Source organism: Lissotriton helveticus, chromosome 1_1 (assembly GCF_964261635.1).
Source record: "Lissotriton helveticus chromosome 1_1, aLisHel1.1, whole genome shotgun sequence".
NCBI classification, from domain to species: domain Eukaryota; kingdom Metazoa; phylum Chordata; class Amphibia; order Caudata; family Salamandridae; genus Lissotriton; species Lissotriton helveticus.
This window is the reverse complement of record NC_136057.1, coordinates 1,959,003,865-1,959,030,162: the sequence shown is the minus strand read 5'-3', so window position 1 is coordinate 1,959,030,162 and position 26,298 is coordinate 1,959,003,865. Positions and strand designations below refer to the sequence as shown.

The 26,298-nt window shown below is 41.9% G+C and overlaps 1 protein-coding gene across 3 annotated transcripts in view; it reads right to left on the bottom strand.

The window, feature by feature from the left end:
- Nucleotides 1–26,298, bottom strand: part of ZBTB41 (zinc finger and BTB domain containing 41) — a 275,820-nt gene that overhangs the window by 80,979 nt on the left and 168,543 nt on the right. For all 3 annotated transcript variants that reach the window (XM_078644047.1, XM_078644054.1, XM_078644038.1), the window contains exon 9: nt 24,600–24,705. In XM_078644047.1, coding sequence (XP_078500173.1) covers nt 24,600–24,705 — 106 coding nt within the window. The remainder of the gene's footprint in view (nt 1–24,599; nt 24,706–26,298) is intronic.

The window sequence follows — 26,298 nt, the reverse complement described above, 5'->3', positions numbered from 1 at the left end:
TGGATGATTTTGGACCTCCTTTTGTCTGCTGTTTGTGGCAGGCAGATATGGGTGTTTGGGTCGTTAGTGTGGCCACAGCCGTGGCAATCTCTCCGTCATTCTTTTTTTAAAATTCTTTTTATTGACTTTTTGCTATAAACATATAGTTTGCCATACCATTGACATCTTTACATTCAATGTAATATAGGAATACCACCAGTTTAGCAGGCAATTCACACTATCAGAAACTATACGGTCCGTCGTTCCTGTGAATAGGGAAGCAAAGCATGCATATGATCTATGCTATACGTTCAGGATTATTCTTCACTGAGTCTACATGTCTACATATGGCATGATTCTTTACTCACTGCGATCTACATGTAAAAAGCCATAATATATACATAATCAAAAACAGGAAAAGACTAAAGAAAGAAATAGCAGACAGAGCTCTGAAACGATTCATGCCCATAATGTCATGTAATGGAAACTTACTTAAACAACTAAAATGTAACTGCAGTCTCCCCGTCATTCTTAATCTTTTCTAGCATCGAGTCAAACTGAGGATGGAACAGATGCTCCCATTCAAACAGCACACTGATGAGGTGTCTTGTTCCCCTGGTCTAAAGCCCGAGACCAGGACTTGACAAGATTCACGTGCTGATCTCCTTGGAGGTATTGTCAGCAAAGTGCAGGTCACACCAAATGTTTGCATTGCAGGCACCTTCCCCTTCCACAAGCAGGTCCTGCACCTCTTGATGTAGGCAACAGGTAGGTCCGTCACCAATTCCCCATCTACTCCCAGTGATCTGAGTCGTATCTGGAGAATAGTCCAAATGAATTGGCAATCCTCAACAGAGTGGCTGCTCCCACTGTCACACGCTTCCCAGCAGCATTGATTATCTTGTCTTCTTATCTGGAGAAGCCCGCCTATTGACTACGTGCACCACAAGAGAGTGTTGTAGGACGTGGCCCATGATATTAAGTGGATCGAAAGGGCCACCTTGTCACTGTTTTCAACCCTCAGGGTGACGACTCCAACCTGGACCACATCCTTTAAAGTGTCCCAACTGAGCTTCACCAAGTTTTTTGCATGAGCAAGTAATGGACAGATCTTTGAGTCTTAGGGAGGGTCTTGCCAAAATGTCAAGTCGCCTCAACCAGGCAGAGCGTAACCTTGTGGTGATATGCCATCCTTTGTATGGACAGCATGTTAGGTAGTGGTGTCATCTGGGGAAGGCCTGGACAGGGTAAGGCTCTAGGCTAGTGTTGTTTTGGGGATCAACATGGTAATCCTCCCAAAGGTTCATTCACATCCCCAGATGTGACAGTGTTGTTATACTGATTGTGAGGATCATAAGGGCTCCCTTGTGCCGGGTCAGTATGGTCAGTGTGGGAAGAGAACTGTGTAGACTGAGGATGTGGTGGTCTGCGAGATAGATGAGGTGCTATTGGAGGTCGAGGAGGTACTGCTGATGGGCGAAGCCTATAGGTAATTGGCTTTGGTAGTGGTAGCAAAATAGCAGCCTTGCCACTAACCTTCCGAGGGATCAGAAGGAACTGTATCTCCTTCAATATATGTTCCTGAAAGGTGAGCCACATCCTGGGTACTTGTGGTTTGGTGGGCTGGCAGAGAAGGTGGCATAGCTAAGATTTTCAGTGTGGTTGGGTCAATAGAAATCCTTTGCTGACTCAGGATGAGTCTTGGAGTCAATTTTAAAGCCAATTTTAGGATGATTTTCAGTGTGGTCGGGTCAATGGAAATCCTTTGCTGGTCACCACTCACCGCAATTGTAGTGACATGAGAGACAACAAATGATAAGTAGAATGCCTGAGCACTGACCTTGCTGCCCGGAGATATCCAAGAAATGTGGTGCAAAAAGCCAACAAAAGAGCCCGAAATAACCATAGAGAGGCTTTAGTGGAATCAAGGAAAAGTACACCCAGAGATGGTATCACCTACGTCACCTCCTTCACCCCACAGTCCTATAAAATCCAAAAGATTATAAAAAAATCATTGGCCCATTCTGTGTACTGGAGAATCGTCACTGGCTACCCCTCGCTTTGTCTTTAAACAGACTGCTAACATCAAGGACAGGGTTGTACACACAAGACCGCTCCCCACACCCATCAGCAACAACTTTGGGGGCTCCCTCCTGTGTCTGGGGATTACTCATGCGGGTCAAGAAGTGTGTGTCCCTTCACACACCAATCCAAACAGGTGGACATAGGAAACACTGACGCATGGACACAGATAACCCATTATAAACTGTAATACACGTAACTGTGTGTACATGCCCTTGCCAGAAACGCTATATTGGCATGACAACACAGCCAATTAAAGTACGCATCACGGAACATCGAAGCAACCTAAGGTGCAACAAAAGCACAACAAAACTACTCACACACTATATGGAACAACAACACACACCTGATGACATCCAGTGGAAAGTCCTGGGAGCAAATGCCACCCTAACATCTCATGTCCTTTTAGTCAGGGAACAAAAATTGGTTTTCCGTTTAAAAACATGCCAGGCAGGCCTGAATGATTACATTCCGTGGGGGGAGGTGACGCACAGACACTCCAAACCTTTATTTGGCTACATAAGACGGGACTATGACCCTGAATAACATACTTGTGTAACAGACTGTTACTTTGCTCCACCAAGAGTTTGCTACCTTGCAAACATAGCCCCCACAGGCAAAATCCATGCAGTCTCTTCACTCTTAGTAGACCCCTGTAATTATAACTCTGGCCCACCAAGGTGCCCCACTTGCCATCGTTCGTGATGGTTTAAACATTTTATATATCCATCACTGTTGAACTATGGTCACTCCATTCAAAGATGGTCCCAGGATTTTCACATTATGTGCGACCCTATTCCAAAATGGCCGCTCCCATTTTTTGATTCAAACACCACTCCAAGATGGCCCTTGCAACAGCAAGCCTGATCCATCCGGGCCACTGTAATGAGAGCAGAGTTCTATTTCTGAACGCGCTTGCAGGTGTTGTCATAGTTCTTTATTTGTACAAGCTCTCACATGCATGTCATTGCTTTTCTTTGAAATGTCCAACAGCCTTGCATGCGCACGCTATGTTCATGTATGACTTGTTTTTAATTGAATATGCATTCTAGTGCAATCTGTCACTTGTTGAAGTCTGAAAGCCGATAACTGACATTGGCAACTCAGATTTCAAGGAGGAGAGATGCACTCCAGTGGTGTTCTGTAATTAGCTTGAAATAAAGCTTAATTTATTGAACCTAAAGCTTACCTTGCCGTGGATTATTCCCTCTTTTCATCTGGTGACGATGACCTTTTGGGACCTTTTCCACTTTACACCACCAATTTTGTGCAGAAATTCTTCAACTTCTTTTGCCAGCAAAAGCCTGCTGGATTTGGATACGAACGGCTTCCTCTTCAGCCGCAACTAGGATTCTTCTTTTACAGGCGCGCCTCCTCCTGCCGCCGGCTGTTTCTTTCAAGTTCAAGAGTGTGCCTTCCCAAAAGCCTCCGAGCCCCGCTTTGGTTACAACGTCATCGCGGAGCTGACGTGCGCTCGGCATCTTGGTTTGGGCACTTATTTCTCAATTTTAAAGATACATACACACGCACAACGTTTAAAAAAAAAAAGGAAACACCTCAGTTGTTTGCTCAAATTCCTTCTTCACAGGTGTGTTTTCAAGGATCTCATCAAAGTTTACTTTATTCTGGCAGTTTCAACGCCTGCTTTCAAGGTACTGTTTATTTTAGAATCTTACAAAGTCTTCTTCAAGGCTTATATATATATATTTTTTTTTTTCCTGCTTGTTTCTGTTCCTGCTTTTAAGAATCTGTTTATTTTTGAATTTCACAAGTTCATTTCGTTTATTATACATGGCTTCCTCTCAACAATTATTTCAACTGTATCACTTTCTTCCCAAGCCTGGTAAGCCAAAAGAGACCTGGAAACTATGCTTTCGTTCTTCGGAAAATTATCTAGTGGCAACGAACGCTAAATCTTATTCTCCTAAGCGCAAATTAGCGATTTTGTTTAATTATTTTGACAGTGCAGCAGAGAAATCTTTGACAATCTTCCTCTGACACTACCCCCACCAGGAGAGGGTGGTGGTTGGAATGTTTAATCTGATGCAGTAATAAGACTTAACAAAACGTTTTTTGAACAACCCAGCATAATAATTGAAAGGTTCAACTTTATGAAAAGGAAGCAGGAACCTGATGAATCAGTTGAAGATTTTCTTTCAGTGTTAAGAAATTTAGCAGCAACTTGTAACTTTGGCGCATGCTTTGATTATCATCTCAGAGATCAATTTGTGTATAGTTGTTACTTAAAAATATTTCAGGAAAGCACTCTCAGCTGTAGGGATCCCTCTTTAGCTGAGGTTATTGACATTGCGAAGGGCATTGAAAGGTCTATTATTTCTTCTAAATGTATTGCAAATGATAATGTTAATTCTGTTAATACAATTCATCCGGATTTTTCGGTTAATGCTGTTTCTTACAGGTCCAAAGTTACAAATTCTGTTAATGCAATTCATCCGGATTCTTCTGTTAATGCCGTTTCTTACAGGTCCAAATTTGAAAAACCCTTTCAAAACAAACTGTACAAACCTAATGCCTTTTGTTACAGGTGTGGTTCCAGATCTCATCTTGGAGATAGCCCTGTGTGCACTGCTTTGGGTAAAAAATGTACCAATTGTAACAAAATAGGTCATTTTCAATCTGTTTAGAGGGGCAAGAAAATGACTATAGTTAGTACTCTTCAAACCTCTGATCTTCCTGTCGTTGATAATTCTAGTCACACTACTGTTTTACCAAATGATTTGGAGAGACTCATGCTTTCCATTGAGTGTATTTCTTTAGTATCATCTTCTCACAGAGTCAAAGATCCCATCTGTCAAGTTACTGTTGGTAATCTTGTTCTCGACATGATGGCTGACTCGGGAGCACCTGTTACCATTATTTCAGATATCTTGTATAAGGAGCGTTGGTCGTCTGAGAAATCTCTAGAGCCTTAGGATATCATTCCGAAAACCTATGGTGATCACACAATTGACATGTTAGGTTATTTTATTGAATCTATAACCTGTTTGGGTCGGAAAATGATTACAAAAGTTTATGTGGCTATTAAAGGCAAGAACATTATTGGCTGGCTGGATTTAGCCAAGATGCGTCTCAAATTGGTTCCTGGATCTGACAATTCCATGCAGATAAATGACGTTTGTGTTGCTTCAATTTCACAATGTTCCGAAAATGATTCCACAAACATAATTTCAGAATTTCCTGAAGTTTTTTCTTCTACTATAGGAAACATTTCCAAATTTGAACATGTAATCAAATTAAAAGCAAATACTATTCCTATTTCACACAAGCCAAGGCCCATTCCCTTCAGCGTAAGGGATGACCTTAAAGTTTTGCTAGAGAATTGGTTTCTGAGGGTATTATCAAAACGACTGACTCATCTGAGTGGGTCAGTCCCATTGTTATAGTTACAAAAAAGGATCAATCTATTCGCTTGTGTGCTGATTTACGCTCACTTAATAAAAACATAGTAGTAGATTGCCATCCATTACCTAAAATCTAAGATTTATTGTCAAATATTGCTGGTGCCACTTACTTTTCTCTGTTAGATCTCCGTTCAGCGTTCCACCAGATTCCCCTTTCGGATTCTTCTACTGACCTCACTACATTTGTTACTCCTTTTGGGGCATATACATTTTTGAGATTACCTTTTGGTTTGGCCTCAGCAGCTAGCGTTTTCCAAAGGTTCATGGATCATATTTTAAAAGGTATTGATTAAGTCCAAGCGTACCAAGATGATGTACTAATATTTTCCAAAAACAAATCAGATCACCTGGTCACACTTAAAAAAGTCCTTAATAAATTCAAAGAAATTGGTGTCGTATTAGGCACTGAGAAATGTAAATTCATGGTTAATTCTCTTGATTATTTGGGACATACAATTTATGCATCAGGCATCACTCCAAAATTCTCTTACACAAGTCATTTCCCAAGTTGCAGTTCCTAATAATAAGGATTCTCTCAGATCCTTCTTAGGCATGACCGAGTATTATTCTAGGTTTATCCCAAGTTACCCACAAGTTGTTCAACCACTGCGCATTCTCCTAAAGAAAAATACAAGTTTTAGCTGGACTCAGGAGACACAAGTGGCATTAGATCTTGTGAAAAGGTTAATTCTGGAGGCACCTGCACTTACTGTGTTTGCACCTGGCCACATGTGCATCGTTTCAGTAGATGCAAGTCAACATGGTCTTGGAGCTGTTCTCTGTCAATGGTTTAATGGTAAAGAAAACCCAATTGGCTTCTCTTCCAGGTCATTAGCATCTGCAGAAAGTAATTACAGTTCCATTGAGAGAGAGGCTCTGGCCTGTTCTTGGGCTGTAGAGAAATTCAGGACTTTCATTTGGGGCACTCAGTTTTAAATTTGCTCAGATCATAAACCATTAATTCATTTACTCAATGATAATGGCACGGGCAAAGCTTCTTCCAGGCTAGTATGTATCCTCTCACGTTTATATGAGTACAATTTTGTCATAAAATATATTCCTGGATAACGCAATGTGAGGGCAGATTGTTTGTCCAGACTACCTTTACAGGATGATTTATCCTGTTCAAGGTTTGATGATGTTGAATGTGTGGTTGCGAGCATTGAAGATTTCATTGGTAGCATGGCTTCCATTTCTCAAGAAGACTGGCTTAAAGCTTCAGAAGAAGACCGTGTCCTTTTGGCAGTTAAAAACATGATTATTACTGGATGGCCAAGGGAACGCTCTTTACCTGCTCCCTTGAAGTCTTTCGCATAAGTTTCTGATGAGCTTTATGTTGTTGAAAATGTAATCATGGGGCGTGGTCTGGCCACGCAGGACGATGGCCGCCTGACGGGTGAGCTCCGCCGAGGGACGGACCCCAACCGGATTCGTACCAGCCCTTACTGTCTTTGGAGCCTACTTTTGCTGACCTACTGCAGTTGGAGGATGTGAGGCTGCTGTTTGCCAGTTTTCCGGACTCTCTACGGTAACGGAGCTACCTATTCCAGCACGCCTTGCCTGACGCGTAATTCCAGGCCGCCTCACGCTCTTCATGACGCCGCGCCTCCTCAGCTGAACAAAAGTGTGTTCCCGCCCTAGCCGCGCCTCTTGCTCTCGCCTATAAATGCCCCCTCTTCAGGCGCCCTGCTCCAGGAAATGTATTCTACTGCGCTGACTGTCTAACACTGCAGGAGTGTGCCTTTATTTTTCTCACGGCCAGTTCTCCCTGAAAGCATTAATAGCTTTGCCTGACATTGTGCGCATTCCTAATACACGGCGCCCTCGCTAGATACATTAAGAAGGGTTTTGTTTTTTTTCAGCGTTTTTGGCAGAGTCCTTTGAGGAATAGATTGAAATAGGGAATTTCACTGCCTTAATGATGCATGCAGCTTTACATGCAGGAATTTCTGTTTTGCTTTATTTTTGCTCCTTGGCTTTTTTAAACTGAATTTTGCGCACTTCATTTTGCTGCCTTCCATGGCATTTGGTACTGGACTAGTTAACTCCATCATATTTATAATTTTTCCTTTACTTTTATTACCTCAGGCTGTCTCCTCATGATAACTCTGTACCACATATAGTCTTGGAGTATGTTTGCATTTTATTCAAAGTCAATATTTTCTGTACCATTGCTATCTACTCATATTTCATTGTACCTGCTTTTATTAAGAAATTTTCTGACGCAGTTCTGAGTGGAATGTGATTCTATTCTCTAATGTGACGCCTTCACATTTTCCAGAGATGCACTTTCTTAGCATATATAGTCCTTAGTACTTTGAAAATTGTTTTCATACTTTTACTAGTCTGTTGCTGCTCTCGTCATTTTCATGAAAATGCTTTGTTTCTGGTGTTCTTTTGGCGCGCAATGTTTTACGCTCTTGTATTGCACCTGTTCTGTATAACAATATTCACTGTTTCTGTGACAATAATATAGTGCTTTTTTCAATTTGATGACTTATCAGTATGTTACATATATAGGTCACTAATTTATTGCATATGTTCCATTATTATTAACCTGGAACCTGATTTCATCTTCTATTTTGTTATTTGATGCACTATTGGTTTCATCATTGCTTCATATTCTCATATTCCATCAATCCGCTTTTGTAGACCACCTGTGCAGCTGTGTGTTACAATGTCTAACAATAGGAATGGTGGTAGAGCACCTAAACAACCACTTTTTACTGAAGTGATAAAGCAAACTTCTAATTCGCCAGTGAAAAGTACTGTCTCCACATCGCCTCCTACCTCTCAAGTTATACCACTTCAGAGTGACAAGACATTATCTGATACTATGCAACTCATCTTACAGGAACTTTCTGGGGTTAACCGCCGATTGGAGGGGCTAGACATTACCATGACATCATCGGCTGCAGAAACTAAGTTCATTAGAGCAGAACTCACTACTTTTCATACAAGGATTGACAACATTGACTCTAAAATATTGGATATGGAAAGCCGATTGGATACTGTTCAGAGTTCAGATCAAGACCTCCTTTTTTTGCATAGCAAACTCATTGATTTGGAAGACCGCAGTCGTAGAGACAACGTCCGTTTTTTTGGATTTCCAGAAAACATTGAAAAACAAGACATGAAGTTATTTCTCTAAGAGACTCTTCCCATTTTGACTGGTATTTCTTTTGCTCCTCCTCTTGAGATTCAACGTGCTCACAGACTGGGTCCTCCACGTTCAAATGCTTCTGCACGGCCCAGACCAATTATTGCTTGTTTTCTTTGACATGAAAAAACTCGACAAATTTTGTCAATGGCCCGTTCACGTGGTTCCTTTCTGTTTCAAGGCCATACCATTCACATGGCTGCAGACTTTTCAAAAGAAACGAATGATCGACGGAAGGCGTTTCTCTCCATGCGGCCTCAGTTGCGTCAAATGGACATCAAGTATGGGTTGTTTGAGCCTGCACGTTTTCGTATCACCAGAAATGAAGAATCCAAAGATTTCTACGATCCTGCACTTCTCCAGCAATTTTTGGATGATATCAAATCCAATGATATGGAAACCCAATCTTCTTCTTGTGATCAACCTTCATCCTTCACTTCTCCATCTCCAAATTTGCCAACGCCACACTTAAACACCTTTAATGAATCCAGACAACGTGGTAGGAATTTCACTCGTCTGAATCGCTCTCAGGATGATAAGGCTTCAGCTCTGCACTCCAACTCCACCCTTACTAATGCTCCGCACAGAGACAAATCTAGATCACCTCTTAAAAAACCTTCGGATGCTGACTGAATCCCCTTTTTTCTGTTCACTTGTATACTTTTGTGATTTCTTGTTCTTACTTTTAATGGCCATTATAGTCATTGATTGATAATAATTTTCTTGTTCATTTGCCCTTTTGAGGCTTTATTGCATTCTATAATATAGTCACTTTGACTTCATGTCTCATACTGTGATATTTGTATTAATGCTATGGTGTAATTTCAAGCTTGCACTGTTTTCAGTTTTTGAAGCGTATTTATACCTTCTAAGGTATTGCTCATTGCATGTTCCGATTATGATAATCACCTCTTGCATGTTTTTTCCTTATTGTTAAACCCCTTTCTATGGCGGTGTTAATATTGTTAAACTTGACAATGTATATTTAACTTACAAGTTATCCAAATATTGTAATTTGTATTATTGTTTAGTTGTTTTATGTATCTCAAAGTAAGCTTTGCTTTCTCTGTTCCCATGCTCTATTATATGTGTTCCCTCTCCCTTTACTTTTCTTCTTATTTTATATAGCATTCTATCATCTATTCTTTCTTGTATTTTGTCTTTTATGTTTCTTTACCTTTCTCTTTCACATTCCTTCTGTTATGTATCATGTTTCTCTTTTATTTTACCTCCTTTGGTCTTCATTTCTTGTGATTTTATTATTCTCTTATCGTAATTTTATCATATCGCGATGTCAATTATTATTTTTTTTCTCTTCTTCTTTTTCATGGCTATGTGTTTCACAATACTATGTTACGGTTTATTACGTTTATGATAATGTTATTTTACTCTATTGCGTTTCATATATTCCATATTATCCTTTATTCATTGGCTCCCCATTCTTCTCTCCTCGGATGGGGTCCCGCCCCTTCGGCGCTGCTCTAGTGCGCCCAGACCCGCGGTTAACAGTCTCGGTTCCTTCTTTATTTTCCTCTTTTGTCCTTTCTCCACTTCTAATCCCTTATTTCTTTATTTCTATTTACTTTTTCTATTCCAGGTATTTACTCTGCTTTTCTAAACCTCTTCACTTTTCCCTTTTCTTTTCTTTATCTTTCTTTCTTTTTTTTTCTTCTTTTCTTTCTATTTCTTCTTTATCAGTTTTTCCGACTTTTACACACTTTGTCTTTTGTTCTCCAGAGTAATATTTTTCTTTTTTTTTTCTGTTTACTTATTTCTTTTCTTCTTCTTTATCTTATTTTCTAATTCTTCTCTTATGTCTTCTAATCATCCATTATCAGTGATTTCCTGGAATGTTCATGGTCTCACCCATTATATAAAACGCAAGAAAGTCCTTTCATATTTACACTCTAAACATGTAGACATTGCTTTACTGCAGGAAACACATCTGGATGATGTTGAATCTAGTAAAATCAGCAGAGATTGGGTTGGCAAAGTTATTCATAGTAGTGTTTCTAAACCTAATCCCACCAATCCTAATCCTGTTCGTAAATGTGGTGTAGCCATCCTTTTCCGGAAGTCACTTCCCTTCACAATTTCCAAGACATGGTCTGATCCAGAGGGTCGATATGTTTTTGTTAAGCTGAAAATTGGGAACTCTTTTATTTGCCTTGGCTCTATATATGCTCCACTTGGTACCAAAAAACATTTTTTCCTTAGAATGAATCGCCTTCTCACAGAAATAAATGCCTCTCAATTTCTCATTGGTGGGGATTGGAATTTGGCTCCAGATCCTGCCCTTGATAAAACAGGCTGTCTTGATACTGTTAACGCTTCAGATACAGCCATTTTGCGTGATATTCTCACAGACAATGGTCTCGTTGACCATTGGCGCCTTAGTCATCCACAGGATAAAGAATATACGTTCTTTTCTTCTACCCACTGCACTTTTTCCCGTCTCGACTATTTCCTTCTTTCGCAAAAGGCAGTTCAGTTGGTTACAGAGTCGAGGATTTTGGAAGCAGCCTTGTCCGATCACTCTCCTGTTCTTTTGTCTCTCGATTTAGGTCTCTCTAGTCCGGGACGCAAACCATGGAGATTGAACATAAACAAATATAAAACACCAGCAGGTAAACTTCTTTTACAGTCACACCTCCAGGATTATCTCACTATTAATAAAGATTCAATTTCCTCTAAGAGAACGGTCTGGGCAGCTGCTAAGGCGACCATTAGAGGTCAAATAATGCGTGATGCTGCTCTTCTTAACAAGAACAACACTGCCAAACAAGTAGATCTTGAGCAAGACATTTAACGGCTTTCTCACTCATGTATCTCAAATCCTTCCCTCCAGAATCGTAAATTTTTGGAACAGGCACGAATGTCTCTTAATAGTCTTTTTACTTCTAAGGCTGAATACGCCTTGCAAAAAATGAAAGGGCGACACTACGAGCAGGGGGAAAAAGCTGGTCGGTTACTGGCTGCGCAACTGCGCCAGACAGAGGCCGCTATGGCGATTCCAGCTATTAAATCCAGCGGCGGTGACGTGCTTACTAGACCACAAGAAATTGTTGAAGAATTTGCTTCCTTTTATAGATCTCTTTACTCTTCAAGCACTCATAGATACACTCAAAATTTCCACATTTTTAGATGTGATACATCTTCCACGACTTTCTGATGACGGTAGAGCTTTACTTGATGGTATTATTACAAAAGATGAGATTTCCTCAGCTATAACTGCCTTACCATACGATAAAGCTCCAGGAGACGATGGGTTTCCTCCTGAATTTTATAAATGGACTGGCCAGAGCATGATTGATACCTTACATGCCGCATTTAAAGAAGCCGCTGAGGAATCTTCTTTCGGATCTCTTTCTAACAAAGCCATTATAGCTGTTTTACCAAAACCTGGTAAAGATCCCTTGTTGTGTGGCAGTTATCGGCCTATATCTCTCTTGAATTCCGATATTAAAATACTAGCTAGTATTCTTGCATCGCGTCTTCGTAAAGTTTTACCTTCCTTGATTCATAATTCACAAGTGGGTTTTGTTCCCGGTCGTTCATCTCGTAATCATTTACGTACTTTATCTCATGCTTTATGGTCAGCTAAACATCTTGCAGATGATGCATTACTTCTTTCTCTTGATGCTGAAAAAGCATTTGATCGCATTGAATGGGAATACCTTTTCACAATTATGCAAAGGTTCGGCTTAGGCGATCAATTTATAGATAAAGTACGTCTGCTCTATGATAGCCCATTGGCTCAAGTTAACTGCGGTGGTTTTATATCTACACCATTTCCAATTCGACGAGGAACTCGTCAAGGTTGTCCACTTTCCCCTCTTCTTTTTCTCCTAGCAATGGAACCTCTGGCTGCAGCAATAAGACAATCTGCTGAAGTAGTAGGCGTCCCTCTTCCAATTGGCCATTCTAAAATTTATTTATATGCAGATGACATTCTTCTTACTCTTACTGATCTTCCCCGTTCTCTTCCCGCTCTTCTCCAAATTATCGACGATTTCTCTTCTTTCTCAGGTTACAAGATAAACTGGGATAAAAGTGAAGCAATGCTCATGTCCATTGGTACTACACAAGCAGCAATCTCTGGTTTTCCTTTTCATTGGCAATCATCCCGGCTTAAGTACTTAGGAATAGTAATTAATAGAGGTTTGGATAATATAGTCACAGATAATTTGACTCCTTTAATCGCGCAAATGCAAAGAGACTTTGATAAATGGAAAGCTCTGGGATAATCTCTTTGGGGACGGGTTCAGGCTGTCAAGATGGTTACTCTACCACAGTTTCTTTATGTCCTAGGTATGCTCCCTCTCCACATTCCCCTAATCACTCTTCGTTCCATTGACTCCAAAATAAAACTTTTTATCTGGGGTACGGTTAAACCACGCCTTGCTTTGGCCAAATTAAAGGCTCATCAATTACATGGGGGTTTAGGTCTTCCCTCCATCGAGCATTATTCACTTGCCCTTCATATCTCACAACTCACTTTTTTTCTGCCTAAATCTAAAGATATACCTCAATGGGTTCCACTTGAACATCACCTTTTGGCTCCTGGTTCAGGTTTGTCCCTTCTATATGGCATGGGTACCAGTTCTTCCGATCCTAAAAACCCTATCTTATCTGCAATGCATAAATCTTGGCAGAGAAGTCATCGTATCCTTAAATCTAATTCGCGAGTTCACGTTAAAGCTCCTTTATGGCTTAATTCGGAGATTCGTATTGGTGGTCGTATTTTGTCCTGGCCTTTATGGCAAGAAGTTGGCATCAATTCTATAGATCAACTTTTTCATAATGGAACTTTTAAACCCTTTTCTCAACTTAGCGAGGAATTCCATTTACCATCTACACAATCCTATAAATATACCCAACTTCAACAAGCTGTCACGAAGCACTTAGGCCCTCCACCAGACTTACTCTAAGTATCTCCTATTTTGTCTTATTTGCAGTTATGGGGCAATCTTAAGGGTGTGACTTCTGGTCTTTATAAGACATTTTTGCATCCTCTATTTTCACAGCCTCTATCACAAGCTCTTCAGTTGAAATGGCAATCCCGTTTATCAGTTGTATATTCTAATACTCAATGGGATCAAATTTTAGAAGGGCTGCATGAGGGGGTTCGGGAAGCTCGTCTCAAATTCTGTATTTTCAAAATTCTCCATGAATGGCATTGTTATCACATACTTCCTGTTGGAGATGTTTTGCTTCCGGATGTGATATTACACATATCATTTGTGAATGTCCCCGCACTAGATCTTTTGGGGTTTTTGTACGGAAAACACTGGCTTCTACGATGTCATTACCTTTACCTTTTACACCTGCCAACATTATTTTACACGATTTTCGCGGTTTCCCGAAACTTTCCAAACCGCAAATACGTCTTCATCATACTGCTTTGGCTACGGCCAAAATGTGTATACTGCGTCACTGGAAATCCCCCTTGACTCCTTCTCAGGAAGAGTGGTTGGTGGCAATGATGCAAACAGCTTTACATGAACGCACAATTTATAATTTACAAGATCAGACTCCCATTTTTCTCCAAATTTGGTCCCCTTTCCTGGAAACCACTGTGGACGATGACTCTGGTTCTTCTCCTTCTTCTTCTACACATACTGTTTCTACTTAATTCTATTCTTTCTATAATCCCTTTCCTGTTACTTTACTATTGATGCCTTTTCCCCTTCCTTTGGACTAATTCTTTTACTATTTGTTCTTGTTACTCTGGTGTTCTTTTCTTTTCTTTCTTTCTTTCTTTCTCTTTTCTTCTCCTCCCTTTCCCTCTATGATATGATTTACCTATTATTCTTCCTATTGTTATCTCATATAGGATTATGGAATATATGTTATTCTTATTTCCTCATATTTGTTATATCCTATGTCAGTTTTTTCTTATTTGTATTTTCTTTCATTTACTATTATGTTATTCTGCTTTATTACTACATTTGTATCTGTATTTTCATCTGAAATTTTAATAAAAAATGTCAACACAAAAAAAAGAAAATGTCATCATGCGAGGTGATCTAGCTGTACCGCCTGTTTCCCTTCGATGTAAGATTTTCCAATTAGTACACGAAGGGCACTTAGGTGTGGGTGCAACATCTAGGAGATTAAAAGAAAAATGTGGGTAACCTGGTTTGGAAAGAGATGTTTCTACATGGATAAATTCTTGTCAAACCTGCCTTGTTTCAGACAAGCACTGGAAAGCATTGAAGACCCTATTTACATAATGTGCCTGTTCCAGTAGAAGCTTGGTCCAAAATAGCCATTGACTTCGCTGGACCTTTTGAAGTGCTGCCAAGTGATAAAAAGTATATTATTGTCTTAATTGATTATTTCTCAAAGTGGGTAGAATTTGAGTTCTGTACCTCACCCAATACCTCTTCTGTGATTAATTTTCTTTCTAGAGTTTTTCTGTCAGAAGGTTTTCCCAAAGAACTTGTCACAGACAATGGATCTCATTTTACTTCAATTACTATGGATGATTTCTAACTGCTCATGACATCAAACATTTGAGAGTGGCATTATATTCTTCTTCCTCTAATGGTTTAGTAGAACGGATAAATAGGTTCATTAAGGAGGGTATTCAGTCCGCTCTAGCATATAATTCTCCTGTAGAACGGTTTCTAAAAAAAAGGTTTTGTCTTATCTTACCACTCCTCACTCTTCAACAGGTGTCTCTCCTTTCAGATTGCTTAAGAAAAGAAATCCAAATGGTACTTTGTGCCCTAACTGGTTGAACGTTTTAAAAAAAGATGAACTCAGTTTGGTGTGTAAAGATAAACAAAAGATGTTAAAGAATGTTACTGCTCAACAACTTATTAAAAAAAATTGTTTGAAACTAAATCTTGTTGAAACTTCCTAACAAGGTTAAAAAAAGTCTTTCAAAGTTTTCTCTCCCTGTACAAGTTTTCAAGGTGGCAAAAGGTTCTCTTTTCCTGTATAAAAAGGGTTGGTGATACAAGAGAATGATTGTCAAGTCAACTTTTGTTCAAGCTTCTAAAATTTTAACTCATAAGAGAACTGAACTACAAGAGGATTTGCATTTTTCACAAGATTCATCATTTAATGATTCCAGAACTGTCAATAATGATTCTAAAGTAGCAGTTTCTCTCCCTTCTTCCACAGAGTCTCTCATTTACCCCTTCAACTTCACCGCGGCATGATTCCCCTATTTCTTCGTTAGGAAATGCAATGTCCAGGCCCCCGCGCAACTGTTCCTTTCCCCAGAAATAAAAAGTTTTTTTATATGTCTTAGTCATGTATATCTTATGCAATGTTTTAACCACCTTGTTGTAAACTTCTAAATGTTTCATTTTTTTTGTTCTTTTTTTTAATTAGGGGGAGGGTGATGTAATGAGAGCAGAGTTCTATTTCTGAACGTGCTCGCGGGTGTTGTCATAGTTCTTTATTTGTGCACACTCTCATATGCATGTCAGTGCTTTTCTGTGAAATGTCTAACAGCCTTGCATGCGCACGCTAGGTTCATGTATTACTTGTTTTTAATTGAATATGCATTCTCGTGCAATCTGTCAATCGTTGAAGTCTGAAAGCCGATAACTGACATTGGCAACTCAGACTTCAAGGAGGAGAGATGCACTCCAGTGGTGTTCTGTAATTAGCTTGAAATAAAACTTATTTTATTGAACCTAAAGCTTACCTTGTCGTGGATTATTCCCTCTTTTCAGCCACCATCCATTTCCTCTTTATAAACCACTTTCACATCTGTCAGGCTAGCCAGGGACAGCTGGCTATGGGTAGTTCCCGCACTGGGCACCTCGTGGATCCAAGTAAATGTCCTGCATGTTGAGAGAGTGACTTTTCCACCACACACAGTCATTCATCTCCTAATGCCCTGAACACCCTGGCGCATTTCGGCATCCAAATAGCTGCTTTTTTGACTCACTGATCCCCCCCATGATGTCGGTTTTTGTTCACTCTGCTAAACGCTTCCTTTGTTCATTAACATGCGCCCGCCTAGTTTGGAACTACCCGCACAGCGGCGCATCCAGCGCGCGTGCCGCTTACCACCCTCGGGTAAAGCCAGCGTGTGCCAATGTCGGCTCGACCGGGATCGAGTGCTTAAAACCCTCGCAATGCGGTCCTTGTCTAATTTTTTTTAAAAAGCTTCCCCTGCACTTCACTTGGTTGTTAACATGCGCCGTGCCAAGTCTGTAACACCCTGTTCAGCGCGAGTGCCGCTTACCACTCCCGAGACGCACTGGTTTGTGCCGTTGCCAGCGGGACCGGGTCGGAGACGGAGTACTTAGAATAAGCCCCCGCATTGCGGTGCGACCCAGGCAGTAAGTGCTGCCCGTGGTTGTGGATCCCACTGGAATGGCTCTTCTCGCAGCGCGGCAGAGAATGCGTGTCGTGATCTGCACAGTTGCAGCGCGTCAGGAGTTGAGTTCAGCGCTTTCAAGGTGTATAAGCATGTTGCAGTGGCCCCCTCCTCACTAGACTTGTGGCGTGCCTCTGGTGTGAGCCACTCCCGTCCTTTCCAGTGCGTCCCTACTGCGAGCAACACTTTGCTGAAGACTCGCGCATATGATTCCTTGGGCCTATGAAAACAGGGATGCACATTATATATGTTCAGGGCTCCATTGTGCAGCACGATTTGAGCATTGAGCTAATTGGTCTCTGGTCATGGATTTACCACCTAAACTTTCACTCTCCATCGCCCACTCCATCATCTGGGGTTAAAATTAAAAGAGACAGTAATCATTTTGCATCACGAGGATTCACATGGGAAAGCTCGGATTGATGAACATATAGCGCAAACCGACAGGGACCATTTTGTATTGGGTCTCTCATACTTACCTTAATTTGATATGGGTTGTACTGCACTCTGGTGCCAGGTGTGGTCACCACTCCCTGCAGAAAGCACAATTTTTACAGGCACATGCTCCTCATGTAGAAAAATCATGAACCTCCTTATTTTTGGAGTGCTCCATCCATGATAACAATTTACACCCACTTTTTGCAGATTGGTCCTCCTTGTTACCTGAGCGAGTCTACTGGCTTGTCCCTGCTGGGGTACTACTAGCTTACTCTTCCGGTGAGTGGGATAAAGATTATAAGAGACTGTATGTTTTGACAACGATAGCCTGCAATAATAGTGTCACCACGTGGCCTGGCCACTCACTCACGACAAGCAATGTATGATAGATGTGACCACTTGATGTTATGGTGGCTCTATGTCTTCTTTACCAGTTGTTTCTCCTATTTCTCTTTTTTTTTTTTAAACAAGGTTCTTTATATGTCCTTCTCATGTATGTGGATAGTGTTTACTTTTATAACCATAACTAGGTATCATAGCATAGCACTAGCTGCACTTACAGATGGCCCAGCCAGAGACCCTCACAATGGAGATGCATGGTCTGTTGTCACAATCATGCAATGAAGGTATACTCTTGTCTGTAGTAAAAATATTCTGTGTACACTTTTGTGTGTTTTTTCTTCAGGTGCCTGCTTACTTTCCCTTGCTTTTGTTATTTACGTGGGCAATCTACATGCCCCCCACTCTCCTCCCCCCCCTTTTCATGATTTCATCTAATATCTTTTCAGTGTGACCCAGTCCAGGTCTTATCCAGTACTATAACTAACTATATGATATACTTTTTATCCTCTAGGAGCACCATTTTCGTTGTACCTCATTTATGATTTGTTTCTTCGCACACTAGGACAACTAAGTAATCCTGACATAAGGGGACATGACGTTGATGTCTGGCTTATACTACTTGCTGCCCCCTTTAGAGTAGATTAGGATTATAGGTCCTGATGAATTGCTGGGATCCTGTTGGACTTTATAATAGGCAAGAAACATGTTGACCCTTTGCACAACTCACCAGAACTGACCCAGGTTTGAATTTCCCCTCAGTTCACAACTTTTTCAGTCTGTTTTTACTCATGGCCCAGGTGCTCCTCGAATAAATTCCCTTTGGAGAATTCAGAAGCCATTTTTAAATCACAAACACACAGTCCCACCTCTACTCACTTCACACAGGTTCGCCCTCACACAATACCATCTAGCTTCACGACGGCAAAACTGAGAAGACCTCCTGCAAAGAGCCCCCTTACGAGGCCCATTGGGCATTGCAAAAACAACAGTTGATGGACAGAATGCAGAACAATGTCATACATTCACCCCAGTACAGAGATCTGGGCCTAAATCCATCGTTTTTTTGCTCACCACACCACCCCAGTTCAGACATGGCCATATGCAAATCAGCCTTGACCCTGTGCCTCATGGGAACAGTCCAGCCCCAACTGCCAAGCCATGTCTTCCCTGGACCGGAATCAAGCATCCTAGAACCGGTTTCTGGCTATCTGCTGTGTAAAATTTAAAATAACGTACCTTTTTAGCTTTGTGTTTTTAATTGCACTCATAGCGCTCACTTGCACTATAATTGGCATTTGCACCGCTGTTTTTGCAGGTCTCTTTCAGGAGCACACGTATTGGTGCCATCTTGGGGGTAGACAGGGACACCTAGCGCAGCCATCTTGGTGAGCGCTCTAGTGCTCAGGCGGGCAGGTGAGTCCCCTATTTAAACCTGTCATGAGGACGCGCAGCGGGCGCGCCATAGTCGCGCCGGAGTCCTGCCCGTCTGCGCTCGTCAGCGTCGAGGGAGCGGAAGAGGCAAGGTACTCCGCTCCATGGGAAAGTGTTCAGGCTCAATCTAGGGAGTGGTTATACTCTCTTAATAAATGTTCCCCTGACTGCCACGATTCTCTATCACCAGACACATGGAACGGCCCAGTTTGTTGCATCCACTGTAAGGCGTGGCTTATTCCAGTTTCACCCGTTTTGGATGACACTCAGCCCACTGTTTTACGAGGGGGGCTTATTAATGCCAGGTCGATGTGCAAAAATGCACAATATATCAACGACCTGATTGTGGAGATGAATCTGGATTGGCTTTTCGTCACAGAAACCTGGCTTCGCTCCTGGTGCAACCCAGATATAGCTGTGGCTCTTCCGCCTAATTTTTTAATTCAGCGACTAGATAGGCCCCTGCAACGGGGAGGTGGTTTGGCAATAATTCATCGTAGCACCTTGAAATGTACGACGTATGAGTTGCCAGGCATTAAGGGGGCAGAGGCTATGGCCTTCTGCCTTGGCGTCCATGACTCCTTTTCCTTTTCTGGGGCCCTGATCTACCGCCCACCTGGGTCACCCACTGATTTTTTAGAGAGTATTGGAGATACGTTGAGTGATCTTGCGCTCAGGTTTCCACAGTTTACGATGCTGGGTGACCTCAATCTCCATTTAGACTCCCCTAAGGAACTAGGGACAAGTTGTTTTATGGACATTATTAAAATCCTTGGTCTTGCCCTGCTAACACTGGAACCCACGCACACTGCAGGTCATGTGTTAGACTGTATCTGTTCCAACTCTGACAGCCTGATAGTTAGATCCCCGTGTGCCCAAACTTGGTCGGACCATAAACTCATCCCATTTGATCTTCTCCTTAAAAACATGGTTCCGGCTAAATGTCCCAGAATAAGTGTTGCCAGTCGTAAACCAGATTGGAAAAGCTCACTCACTCAACCAGAGATCCTGGAGAAACTTGGAGAGAGCAAACCTGTGTCAACTGGCCAGACGAGGGCTGATAACTTGCAGTTCAACGAATGGATGGCGACATTTGGCTCGTCTTTGCCTCTACCGAAGAAAAATAAAAACCCTAGGTGTGCTAAAAATAGAAAAAGTGCCCCGTGGTTTTCACTAGCCTTAAAACTGGAATTAGGGGAAGTGAGAGCACTTGAGCGGAGGTGGCGTAGAAACTATGAGGTGGTCGCTTGTGACACTTATAAAGGTGCCCGTAGGAAGTATCACGCCGCTATTAAGTTGGTGAAAAAAGCTTACTATTCAGCTGCTATCCCCTCCTCTGGTAATGGACAAAAAGAGATTTTTAAGATCGTTACCAGCTTTATCAACCCCACCTCGCTGTCTCAGAAAATTCCCCCTTCGCTACCTCTCTGCAATGCCATTGCTAACTTTTTTGAGGAGAAGATCTCTGACATTGTGAAGGATTTTCCTCCTGTGCCATCTAACCCATCGAACTCGGAAAAGGTGAGGCCGGGCTATGATTCAATTAACACCGCCTATTTCAATGCATTTAGGCCCATCTCGCTAGAGGACTCTCACCAAGCCATTCTAGCAAGTAAATCTGGATCTCCTTTTGATCCCTGCCCACCTACGGTTTTACGGGCATTGGTTGAGGAGGTAAATCCTATCATCAACAGCATCATCAATTCATCCATTGCCACGGCAGAAATCCCATGCGAGTGGAAGCTTGCAGCGGTTACACCACTTCAGAAAAAGGCTTTACCGGACCCTACCACTCTCTCCAACCTGCGTCCTATTTCCCTGCTCCCTGTGGTGTTCAAACTGACCGAAAAATTTGTGAGGAGAATAACATCCTGCACGCCAATCAATCAGGGTTCAGATCCAAACATTCGACCGAATCTGCCCTCTTGTTTTCGGCAGAAACCTTTGCGAATGGCTATGGACCAAGGGAAGAAGACCGTCTTGATTTTACTCGACCTATCGGCGGCCTTCGACACGGTCTCACACACGATCTTGATTGACCGTCTTTGTAACGCAGGTATAGGAGGTACGGTATTGATGTGGTTTAGGAATTTTCTCAACCAGAGACGTCAGGTCACGGTATTAGGTGAATTTAAATCTGAAGAAAAAGTCATCAGCTCAGGGGTCCCCCAGGGCTCGAGTCTGAGCCCTGTACTTTTTAATCTTTATATGGTACCCCTGATGGATCTAATCGCCTCCTACCAGATTAGTACAATATCATACGCTGACGACACGCAGCTGATTCTGGTATTGGATAAGGAGCTGCCTGGAGCAGAGGAAAACTTTAAAAATTGTCTTACGGCTACATTTGAGTGGATGAATAACAATCACCTCAAATGTAATTCCGGAAAGACGGAAATACTGCCTTTCGGCTCTCAAAATCTGTTTTCCCCTAAACAATGGTGGCCTGATTATGCTGTAGCTCCCCCTAATACTATCACGTTGGCTCGGAATCTGGGCATTAAGTTTGATGATCAGCTATCCTTCAAGCAGCAAGCGGTAGGCGTGGCCAGCACGTGCTTCCATATTATTAGATTACTTAGGAAGTTTTTCGATCTTCTTCCTTTGGCAGCAAGGAAAACCGTGGCAGTGGCATTGATAACATCCAGACTGGACTACTGCAACAGCCTGTATGCAGGAACCAACAAAGCTGTGCTTCACAGGCTGCAGATAGTCCAACATGCCACTGCCCGTTTAGTACTTCGTTGGCCAAGAAAGTCATCTGCCTCAGCCGCGCTTGAAACTCTTCATTGGCTGCCAATACACAAGCGTGTATTATTCAAAGTCCTTGTTATCCCCTTTAGAGCTTTTCAGTCACTAGGACCTAGATACTTGGCCAATGGTTTTAAGCGTTATCAACCAGCACATTGCTTGAGGTCGGCTGATGAAAATCTTTTGGTTATTCCCAGATTCAGATTGGCCACTAAAGGTGGGAAATCTCTGTTTGTTTTGGGCTCCAAGGCCTGGAACAAACTGCCACCTCAGCTGCGATTTATGTCCAAGGAGAGCCACTTCAGGAAATCCTTGAAGACATGGATTTTCTCCCTTTCTGACGCTGCATGTAGGGCGCTAGTGTAGTGTGGGCATCGCTGCCTTGTGTTGCCTCCAGTTTACCATCCTATTCGAGCTGGGTTGGTCTCTGAGCGCCAAGATGCTCCTTGGAGTGGTAGTAGCACTATATAAATGAGATTTTACATTACATCAGCCGTCTTCAGCCAGGATACCTTGACTCCAGTGGCGTGGAGAGCAAGGGACTCACGTCCTACTCGGGGTGACAAATGCAAAAACAACAGTTGATGGACTTCAAGCTATCCTGGCTGAAGAGGGCTGAAAGCCCGAAACCTGTCCTAGGATGCTTGTTTCCAGTCCAGCGAGAACCTGGCTTGGCAGTACGGGCTGGACTGTTCCCATGGGGCACAGGGTCAAGACTGATTTGCATATGGCTGGGTTCAAACTGGAATGGCATGGTGAGCAAAAAAACGATGGATTTAGGCCCAGATCTTTGTACTGGGGTGAATGTATGACATTGTTCTGCATTCTGTCCATCAGCTGTTGTTTTTGCATTTGTCACCCCGAGTGGGACAGGTATGCTCAGACGTGAGTCCCGTGCTCTCCATGCCACTGGAATCATGCTATCCTGGCTGAAGAGGGCTGAAAGCCCAAAACCGGTCCTAGGATGCTTGTTTCCAGTACAGGTAGAACCTGGCTTGGCGGTTCGGGCTGGCCTGTTCCCATGGGGCACAGGGTCAAGACTGATTTGCATATGGCTGGGTTCAAGCTGGAATGGCATGGTGAGCAAAAAACGATGGATTTAGGCCCAGATCTTTGTACTGGGGTGAATGTATGACATTGTTCTGCATTCTGTCCATCACCTGTACCTGTTGTTTTCGCATTGGGCATTGCAGCGCCGGCCCAATGAGGAGCTGTCCTATGATAAAGCATGACATCCCTTGGTGTGTGTGGGGTCCTTCCTCCTTTTTGGAGCACTAACTTCCTTGCTCTCTTTAGCTCCTACTAACAACTGCCTTTACTGACACGGCTTGACTCCTCCTTTCCTCCCTCTAGCCCCCTAGGAACAGCATACCTTTTGTCTTTAGCTTATGATTGGGGCCCTTATGCTGGACCTATTAAGCCCTCGGCCCTCCCTGTGAGTCTTTACAGTATGAAGAAAGTCACATTGATGCAGCACTATGTCGGTTTTAAGAGGTTGCTATCCAGCACTGATCATCATAGTAACGACACTGTCAGTCCTGCAGCTGTCACTGAAGCGCCGGAAACTGATGGAGGAAAAGAACAATCTGAGGAGGAGTCTTTCTCCTGTTGCATTGTGGTTTAAAGGATGAGTCACGCGGATTGTTAAGGCTAGAAAATTTGTAGAAGAAAAACAACTTGCAAACATCCATACTCAAGCCTAGACACAGGACTGTGCAGAGCATGTGCATCTACAGTGAAACATGCTATGAACAGCATTTACCATATAACAACTCTCATGGCTATGTAGGGTTCATTTGCTTAACAGTACAATCCTATAGGCTAGGAGCTTGAACTCTCTGCAAGTGCTAGGTGAGATGTAATTAGATCTACGGATGTAGATCAAAACAGCTGCAGCAAGAAAGTTATTGCGAGAAGAGGACTAGAGGATAGAGCTAGCGAAATGTTAAAAGTACATCAAGAGTTTCTCTACAGCATCATGCCGCCTAAAAATAAAACCATATTTCGTGCACCAAAAACTGTGTCAATGTATTCATTATTTAATGTCACATAATAATGGAACGCAATCTAAAAGTATTCTAAACTATAGAGTAATAGAGGTTTTCAGCTAACATAGGATTGGGATAGAGTGTTGTTTGATATAAATAGGGTCAATATATAGACTACTAAAGTTGGATACTGGACTTTATAGAATCACACATGTGATCTGCAACACTATGAATATTTAAGCATGTAGCAGCGACTACTAAAGAAATTCTATGTAAGAAAAATATGATATACCTGTAACAATCAGTTTGCATTGCTGTAGATGCATATGCTGTGCACACTCATGCCATCTAGTGTTGAAAGCAGACCTTGCAAGTTGCTTTTCTTCAAAGAAGAGGTTTCGGTTTTGAAGTGACCTCCCCTGAAGCCCACACTGCACAAGGACACATCCTCCAATGTGCTGCGACTATAAGGATATAATGACATTCCACCCACACTCATTATCCACTACAGACAATAACTATGCTCGTACGTTGTTCTGCACTAATTATACAGAAATGTGTGTGGCTGTAATGATTCTATTGATCAGATGACATCCTAACAATACAACACGGCTGGAAGACAAAGAAGTAACGTGTCCAATTTAATGCATAATACTTACTTTTGCCAGACTTTTTCTCCAAGATGTACACTTTTATAATGAACAGTAAGGTGGTCCCGGCGACCAAAGCATTTCCCACATTCTTCACACTGATGTGCCTTTTCACCTTAAGGAAAAATAAATGCAAACTTGTGAAAAAAGTAAATTGAATGCCTTTTCGCCCTTTATGCTGTGAAAGAACATGCCTGAGCATATTCAATAAGTGGATAAGAAGCACATTTTCACCGAGAAGCAAAAGGCACACACTTCCTAGGAGTAAAATGAGCTGAATATCTTATGCCCGTACCTGCACAGGTACAACCTATTTATACTGAAGCTATGAGAAAGCTTACTTAGTTGGTACTGAACTGAACTGAAGTGAATGGCGAGACTTCACCACAGATACAGCTGTAACTTTGTTAACCCCAGGACATATTGTAAGATCTCTGTAGGAAATGTGGAAAGGTGCAGGGCGCATGAAGCTGAAAGATGCCACATAAATGCCCTTCAAAATCGAATACCTAAAGCATCCCTTTTGGATGAGGCAACCAACGACTCTTGTCATCTCTGTCATTGTGAACATCAGCGATCAGCTGCTATCCACAAACCTTAAGCAGGCTTTTCACATCTTACCCTAAAATCATGTAGAACCATTGTTACTGTTTTATGACTTGCTAAAATGACATGCGGCAACCTGCAGGTCAGGCTAGGAGGCTTGGTGAGTAACAAATTAAATGTCATCTCATTTTCACTCTGAAGAAGTAGAAACTCACAAGAAATAACTAAAGATTGTGGGAAAGGTGAACACAAAACATAGAGAAATATATACAAAAAAAACAAGACTAGATACAATCATACAGAAATGTAATTAATTTCACACATTTTTCATAGTGACCACTAATTCTGCCGGCTACCCAATAAGGTGGAGACCCCACAAGGTAGAGAGTGGAGTTTCTCTCTCCAAGTTATGATTTGTGCACACCACAAGTAAGATGGTTCGAACGGCCTTCTAAAATCATTGATGAGCATGCTATAAGGCCTTCTAAATGGGTGATGGTTTGATTGAGAGCTCACAGCCATGCGCCCCCTATCAGGGATCTTGAGTAGCTGCACCCCTTCAAATCTTGAACTTAGAATTTTCCATCAATTGTACTTCAAAAGACCAGCATCTATGCTCATCTTAGGGCAAATGAGCAAGTCGGATGTCCAAACTAACAGAGGCTGTGCCTGGACACATCAACAAATGGCTATCGAACCCGATACAGCTGTGTCTTGAATATTCTTTGGCACAGAGAAGAGATCTTAACAGAGGAGACTTTAAGACTAAAGTCTCTGGACCCACTACTAAGAATTCAGGTACAAAAATATTAACAATTAGAGTAATTAAGATAATCGTCCAACTAAAAGGATAGAGGTGCCTTTATAAAGTCTATAGTAGTAGAAATATGTTGAGAAAACAATATTTGATGGTTTCTTTTACGGGGAAAAATAAGTGCCACTCAGGCATATAATGTCGGTTTGACTAGTTAGATAAAGTTACCTTGTCACTAAGAGGGCTTTCTGTTACACACAGTCAAGTCAGAGGTCACATTACACGTCTGAAGAAAATTACACTGCAATGGATTGGTGGGTACTAGTTGGAGGGGTCTTGGACGGAAGAAAAATCTCTAAGTGGGAGAAGGTGCTCTCGCATGATGAATCAGGATGTGAAGACACCAAG